Here is an 8,234-nt window from a genome sequence, read left to right as displayed (position 1 = left end):
TATAATGAGAGGTAATATAGTTTTTCTCTCAAGCCAGTCATTTCTGGGAAAGTTTTTGTGAGATCAATTTACTACTAAATCGTATTTGTGTTTGGTTTAGTTTTGATAATACAAATGTTGTATTGTACACAGTACATGGATTATTATGATTTTATGTGTTGGCATGTTACTGCAAAACATCACAAAAATAAATAGCAGAAAACTGACTAAGCAACATCTTTTAGAAATTATTATCTCAGATTCAATGGCATTCAAATGTTTAAGACAAGGAGAAACATTTGCCATTGAGATTACTAGTATTGATTTCAAACTTTCCTGAAGGGGAGATGGAGTTGATGAGGCATGTATCAACGTTGTCGACGTCACGCGTCGAGAGAGAGAGAGAGGGAGAGAGAAAGAAAAACAAAACAAAGCGCCATCTCTTGCCAATACTAGTAGACTGAGAAAATGGCCTCGCTTGTAGCAGACTATGCGTCGTCTTCTGACTCCGAATCTGACGAGAATGACCGGCATGATGGTGACTTAAAAGTGCAGAACGAACGTGACGTGTGAGATTTTTTATGAAATTTTCGCGAAGTGCCACTGGCTTTCAATGCATATAGTGTAAACAAGAACTTTCGCGTGCATTTAATTTCGCGAATCTTGGCGCTTGCGAAATTCGCGAAATTAAAGTGCACGCGAAAATTCCTCGTTTTACAGTATTCTGCGGATAGATTCCATCCCATGTTTATGAGTTTTACTTCTAGCACGGTGTTCCGTAGCCCGACCAGACCCTGTTAGTACGCTGTGCGAATACAGTGTCTGACAGTCGAGGCATGCAGCTTCAAAGTGGGGATCCTCAACACAACTACAAAACTTATGAAAATTTATACGTTTCTTCTATTTCAAAAACAGTATACGTTACTCACGTTAAATGCATGCTTGTAATTCTTGTATTACAGAACTAGAAGCATTGTTCACCACACCGGGTCCATAGAGAGCCCTTGCGATAAGTCCGTGGAACAAAAGAATGACAATTTCTGGCGCAATTCCTGACCGTCGGGTTCATCGTTGCAGAATTCAAAATGGCGCCTTCATCTCTGCGCATGCGTGACCGTAACGGCGGAAGTGGTCCAAAGCGAGCGCGGCATGTACGTATTACAGGACCTATATCGTATGGCGTACTGCCCAACATTGTCTGCTGCAGAGAGATCTTATGCGTGCATGCGCTACTTGAGTGTAGCAGCACGGTCGATGGCGCGACCTTTTGAAAGGGCATTCACATCACATATGATATTCAAATTGGCCTGGCGTGAAAGACGATGTACCGTTTGGACATGCTGGATATAATCATCAATTTTGGTAAGTTGCATAATGTGAATTTGAATATTGATAGCATAGATATGGAGTCTCATTACCGAAGATTTTATTAGATGAGTTTGTGGTGACAGAAAACTGATCTAAAGTATAAAAATTCAAAGCGATCGCATGCGATCGTTGAGCTCTCTTTGTGGGTGGTGGTCATGACTGTACAGCCCTGTCACTACCTCCAGCGACTGGGCTGTGTATAGTTAGGTGTTCTAGTAGAACTTCTACTAATTAGATTCAAGGGTAGAGATCTACTTCTTGAATACACTGACGCTATGAACAAGCTGCTTGGTAGGAGAGTAGATCGTATCACCGGACGCTTTTTTTTTCATGGCTTTGAATTCTGTACTCAGAGGATGAAATTTCGGCTAAAAATAACACCGCTTATTCACAGACTCCTGGAAATTACGAATTCAGCCAACTTCAATCAACAATGTCAATTGTTCGCTCCAGTTTTTAATAAATATGCTTCAAACATACCCCTCTTTAAAAAAAAAAGTTGTCTTTTCACGCGGTGCAAAATCGCATTGTATTACTGGACACGATTTTCGCAATGAAATAATCGACGTCTTTTGCACCTAGTCCATGCACCAGAATCACAATTCATCCCACAAGATAAATCACCATACACATTCTCACCGAGCGGATGGCAAAGAAAACAATCAGCAAATGAGGCTCAAATTTTGTATTTTACGGTAAAATGTCTGTCTTGAGCATTTCGAACAGTTCACACTATGAAACCTTGTGAGAAATCGACAACTTCTATTTTACGTGCTTTGTCTATGAGAGCTGCATGCGCAGGTGACGAGTTGCAGGCCCTTTCCTTAGCGCACAACTATTCCGCATCGTTCTTTGAGGACGATAGCTACAAATTTCCGATATCGATCAGTGAACTTTTGGTTCTATTGGAATCTTCTCGATTTAGGGGAGTATTTTACAGGTCTGGTGAATTCCATGAGCAAGGCCCATGAAGCTGCCCGTGAGACCTTGCAATCCACACAGAGGAGGATGAAGCAAGACTATGATGTACGTTCACATCGTAGACAATTCTCCGAAGGATACTTGGTGTACATATTGGATAGTGCCAAGATCAAGAGTTTGTGCAAGAAACTAAGTTCTCTTTGGAATGGACCAGCCCGCATTAGGCAACGGCTTTCCCCCGATCTCTATCTTGTTGTGGAGTTAAGGAATATTGTTTCAACCAGACATCATGATAGATTGAAGCCCTTTAGGGACAGAGATATCCCAGCATGGTGTAGAAAGGACAGTCACCTCAGAGAGGATGCTCTCTATTGCATTTGTCTAGACCAGATGATGGTGCCTTCATGATACAATGCGATTATTGTGATGAGTCGTACCATGGTTCCTGTGTAGGAGTGACTCCACAGGAAGGAGAGGACATGAACAAGTAGGCCTACATATGTCCCCCATGTCAGCAAAGGAATTAAGGTGAGTAGGATTCCATGGAGGGGAGTATTAACTGTTCTTTCTATTTTTTATTCTTTGCAGGATGCCACAGGAAGGGGAGCCAACCCGTCCCTGGCCAGGGGGAGGAGTGTCGTTGGATGGCTGGTTCCAAGGGATGCTGAGGGCATCAGAGGAGGAGGGACGCCTCTTCCACCCAAGTGTCTGGGTACGATTGGTACCAGACTGGGGGATTCCCCGAGTGTTGGATGCTCTGGATGTACAGTTCCAGAGAGCAATCACCACGGATGACTCCGGGTGGATTGTATGTCTACAGGAGTATCTCCTGGACCACGTGGGCTATGAAGAGATAATTCTCAGGTTTCTTGCCCCCGAGGGAGTAGGGAATGTGGAGGCTCCAGGGCAGTCTATCCCGGAGAAGTTGTATTTTGATCCACCAACTCCTTGGTGGGATGCAACTTCAGCTCCACGCCTCCCTGGAGTGTTCGCACTCCACCCCTCACTTTTTGAAAATGCATCTCGGAGGATTGCGGTTCACGAGATGTCCAGCCAAACTGAGGGGCAATCTGAAGTGAGGATTAAAGAGGAGGCTCCCTCTCCTCCTGAGAGAGATGATGCAAATGATGCAGCTGACGGGTTGGGGAACCTATCAGAAGTTTCTGTCAAGATGAGGGAAAACCCAATGGAGTAGGACTCCAAGGCAGAGGGCCAGGCACAGTCTACTGGGGAGACAACCTCCCATTGCGGTGGAGATACCACCACCAACACCTCCACATCCCTAAGGAGGTGCATTGGAAGGATCAGGTGAAGGCTGGGAAGAGGGGGTATCCTCTCACGTATAAGCGAGGAGCAGAGTTCACCCCAGCACAGCCGAGGGCTAAGGTACGGAGACGACAATGCCCGTACCCAGGCTGCCCAGGGGTTACCCTGGGTAAGCTGAAATGGCATATGTATTCCCATATGCCACCCTGTTTCCGCTTGCAACAGGTGGGCTGTCTGCGGTTCCTCGCTCGTGCACTAACTTCCAGCGATGATTAGGAGCTAATAGCCAAGGAGCAGTCTCCTTTGGAGCCTCTGGAGGGGTAGTACCTCCAGAAATTCGGCCCACACCCAGTGCCAGACCGTCATCTGCGTCGGCGGCTCCTCCCTTGTTGAGTGCAGGGTCGTACGCAAGGGCTGCAAAGACACCCTATGTGCCCCCCTTCGACAGCCTTTTCCACCTGGAACAACTGGAGGAGACTACACACAAGTGAGGGTGAGAGCTAGTCTTCGCGGAGGTGGGCCGCCCCCCTCCCCCAAGGTACCCGTTATCAATTATTGTGACCCTGCCCAATTCAGTGAGGTTAAAGTCCCAGCGGATCGTAATTGGGTCGTGTCTGTGGGGATTCACCCCAAGCATGCAAAGACTGCTGGGGAGTGGGAGGTTGATACCCTGGGTGGATTGTTGTGCAATCCACACATGCGTGCATTGGGTGAGGTGGGGCTGGATTACACTGCCAACCCCAGCAGGTGGCACGGGCAAGCAGCCCTTTTGAAGGCCTGCCTTCAGCTGGGGGCAGCAGGTAAAGTTCTAGTGCTCCATCTCCGGGGGCGGAAGTTTGTGCATGACGCAGATGAACCCTCCCGGGTATGCCGGGAGTTGGTTAAGGCGCACGTCCACCGATTTCAGCGTATACATATTCACTGCTGTTCACTGGGAGCCAGTGAGGTGGAGGCTTGGCAATGTGGGTTCCGCAATGTCTATTTCGGGTTCACCTCCCGAGTCAGGTTTTTTGGAGCAAGCCAAAAGGAGGCATTGCGGAGGGGACCACTTGCCCGTCTGCTGTTGAAGACTGATTCTCCACACCGTCCTCCCAGTAGGGATTTACCCTATGTGACCCTAGTCTACATCGGGGAGGTAGCTTCCCTGGTAGCTGAGGTATTGGGGAAGGAGATTAGTGTGACTCACCTCCTGGAGGTGATGAGGGAGAACGCCCTTGAACTGTATGGAGGTTAAGTTCCAGAATTAGTGTAACTCACCTCCTGGAGGTGACGAGGGAAAATGCCTTCAAATTGTATGGAGGGTAACTCCATACAGTTAGCGGGGTTTTATTTTAGTGTATCCCCGCATTGGAGTCAATTATATTTCTATTATTGTTATTGACACCCTAATCACCCATTCAATGCAGGTACAGTGTAGGCAGGGGTATTTCTATTATGCTTGGCAGACCTTTTTTACTCTTGCCTGATGTATAGGGAAATCAGTTGTATAGTATTTCTTGATATCAAGGATTTTAATTTTTATATTAATACAAAGCCAGAGTTTTCATTTGCTTGTGTTTCTTGCCATTTGGCTGTTTTCACTTTGTTACTGGTAGATGTGTTTTCAATGTGTTGGAGTACACTGTTAAGCTCAGGTTTTGTGTGTTTTCATACTGCTGTTTTACTTATTTATGGCACTTGCCAAGGCTTGCCTGCTTTACCAAAGTCAATTGGCAAAGTTTTCCAGGTTTTTGTATTCAAAATAGCAGCCAAATTGTTGCACAATAGGTGCGGTGTAGTTTTACAGGACCATTTTGGTCATAGTGCATTTGTATTAGTAGTTCATCATTCATCTTGCTTGTTATTTGCAATGCCAAGAGAGGTGTTCATTTTGGTGATTTTGATGTGATTGGGTGATTTAGGGGTTGATCTAATTGGATTTTGTAGGATGGGCATTTTCCCATCCTATGGTCCTTGATTTTTTGTTTTATCTGAGCAGGGGGGGTTGTGGGTTACTGTAAAAGTGGATATTTTCGCGCAACTAATTTTTCGCGCTTGGCTGGGTCAGAAGAGTTTCGCGTGTTTTTAATTCTGTGGAATCAAGACATCATGCACAAGAACGTATGACAGGCAAAAATATCCCTGTGCTTTTATTTTTGCGCTAGTTTCCGGTTGTGCTAGGATGGGCATTTTCCCGTCCTACAGTCCTTGATTTTTTGTTTTATCCGAGCAGGGGGGGTTGTGGGTTACTCTAAAAGTGGATATTTTCGCGCAACTAATTTTTCGCGCTTGGCCGGGTCAGAAGAGTTTCGCGTGTTTTTAATTCTGTGGAATCAAGACATCATGCACCAGAACATATGGCAGGCAAAAATATTCATGTGCTTTTATTTTCGCGCTAGTTTCTGGTTGTGCGAAATGCGAAAAAATTTCCACTTTTGCATTATAGGGTTTTTTCTCCCTCCCAATATCGACGGTCCCTCGCAACTCTCCCCTGTACATGAGTGACCTAGACGGTGGTCCGCCGAAAGGTCCTTGGCAGACCCCCAAGGACTGGTCAGATTGTGCATCTTAAAGGTGTGGGCTCTGCGAGATCCCCGGTTGTGCGGGATTTGGGAGTTCCCATTGTAGGTTTTATTTTTGGTCTGGGGCCAGTTATTCTTTCTCATGCCCCCAGTTTTTCACCACAGGGGGGAGGGGGAGTGTAGTAGGAGCAACCCGGTGGGGAGTTAAGTACCAGCATTCCATACACCCATCATGGAGCACTCCATACACCCCTCATGGGAGTCCCAAGCCGTATAAAAGGGGGCAGCTTTTTCTGCAGTAGTCAGTTGGTGCTCGGTTGTTACAGTTTGTCTAAGTTGAAGTATTCCAGAGGTCGTCTTACCTGGCTATATATTACAACCAGTACCACTCAAAAGTACAGTTATCAGGAACGGTCAGTCGATACCCTTTTGTGGATGTGTGATTCCACAACAATGTTATAGGTCCTACGTGTAATAAGATCCATTCCGATGTTTATTGCTGTCATTGTTGGACAAGATCATCTTGCAAATATGGAACTGAAAGTGACCGATACCTGGAAGTAATAGGCAAATATTGAGTTGCATGTTTTTTCTTTTATCTATCTATAGAAAACATGGCAAGCAGACAAATCTGCTCACCAGCCAAGATGCGTCTAGTTCATCAGATTCCGAATCTGCTGATGTCAACCAGAAGTTTCAGTCTGGACCTGACAGAAATGCAAGACATAGCCTACCCCTTCCAGAAGTCTTTGGTGCATCCCAGTCAGTAACAGAAGGAAAGAACCTTCCCAGCTTGTCCGTCTTTGCAAATCCATATGAGCAGGAACGGCAGAAGCAACTTTCCATTTTAGAGAAGCATGTGAAGCTGAAGGAAGAGGAGAGGACAGACAGTCACAGGCCAAGAAATGTTTGTTACAAGTTCCAGAAGTTTCAGAATTGTAAATTTGGGGACAAGTGCAGATATCTGCATGTTGGCAGTAATCAGGGCCCCTTACCTGCTGGGGGGAGCCAAGAGCCATCGCCTGGCACTTCTAGGCTGCCAGCCAACACATCTGCTTCTGACAGGAATTCAGTGCACTCACACCAAGTCCAAAGTGTCCAAGGGCACAGACAGAAGTTTGTGTGCCACCTGTTTCAAAACTTTGGCAAGTGTCGCTATGGAAACTCTTGCAGGTTCTCTCACGCCATCGGCACAGACCAGAGTGCAATGCGTGGTGCCCCGTCCAGTGCAGGCTACATGCGGAGCCCACATGAGAACAGGTTTTACCAGGGTGATGGAGAGAGGAGAGGAGAGGAAGAAGAGGAGGATACAGTACAGAGGAAGAGGAAGGATCGGGCAGGACTTGGAGACTCGCTGGTTCTTTCCAAGAAGGCGAAGAGGATCTACGATCGGCAGAGGCAGCAGGACAGGCCATGGACTGAGACTGAGAGGACATAATGCAATAAGTTATTTTCATTCATAAATTCTCCCAAATTTGTCTGATTTGGCCATATGATTAGAATTATGCAGTTCCATAAATTTGTTTTCTGTATGACATATTATGCTTGATGATGATGATGACAAAAGTAAAAAGTTATGATAATATTGATGCAGTGTCATGATAACAACAGTAAGATAATGATGATGATCATAATAAAGAATGGTCATTACAGTTTTGATAGCAATGTAAAAAATAATGTTTATACCACAAAAACAAATTAATAAGTTTTAGCAAATTGGTGGATAGAAGTGACAAAGGTCTGTGCTTGTGGATGTCTGCTGTCTCAGATGGACTCCTGATTTGAAAACAAAACATATGCATAACCTTTCTCAGTTAGCAATATTCAAATGTTCTTGATATCTTTACACACTTCTGGGTATGACCTGTTTTTTTTTTTAAACAGTATCGGCTACAGGTATACTTGATCCAAGGATGAACCAGAAAGTACACTCAGCAAAAAAAAAAAAAAAAAGGTAAACACTTTTTCGAGGTCATATATTCCATAGAAGATTTTTATGGCAATCAATGTATTATATACCATATTAAAGGGAATTTAATTGGCAATTAACCTGATAGGTTAATTAAAAAGAAAACTTTATGCATGAGTGAGCACATTCATTTTTGTTCTCCAAGGCACAAAATTAAAAATTACAAAAATTGACATGTTCTCTTTCATTTGTAAATGCCCTTCACAATAACACTGACAACAAAAGACCAC

The 8,234-nt window shown here is 44.9% G+C and overlaps 1 protein-coding gene across 1 annotated transcript; it reads left to right on the top strand.

The window, feature by feature from the left end:
- Positions 1 to 447: 447 nt before the first annotated feature.
- LOC139736684 (uncharacterized) lies at positions 448 to 7,979 on the top strand. Its single transcript, XM_071647432.1, has 2 exons — positions 448 to 548; positions 6,645 to 7,979. Exons 1-2 carry the CDS (start codon positions 448 to 450, stop codon positions 7,471 to 7,473), a joined length of 930 nt encoding a protein of 309 aa, XP_071503533.1. The 3' UTR covers positions 7,474 to 7,979.
- Positions 7,980 to 8,234: the final 255 nt, after the last annotated feature.

This window comes from Diadema antillarum, unplaced genomic scaffold (assembly GCF_040938485.1).
Source record: "Diadema antillarum isolate AM-2024a unplaced genomic scaffold, OU_Dant_1.0 seq00000662_RagTag, whole genome shotgun sequence".
Taxonomy (NCBI): domain Eukaryota; kingdom Metazoa; phylum Echinodermata; class Echinoidea; order Diadematoida; family Diadematidae; genus Diadema; species Diadema antillarum.
This window is presented reverse-complemented; position numbering and strand designations above follow the sequence as displayed.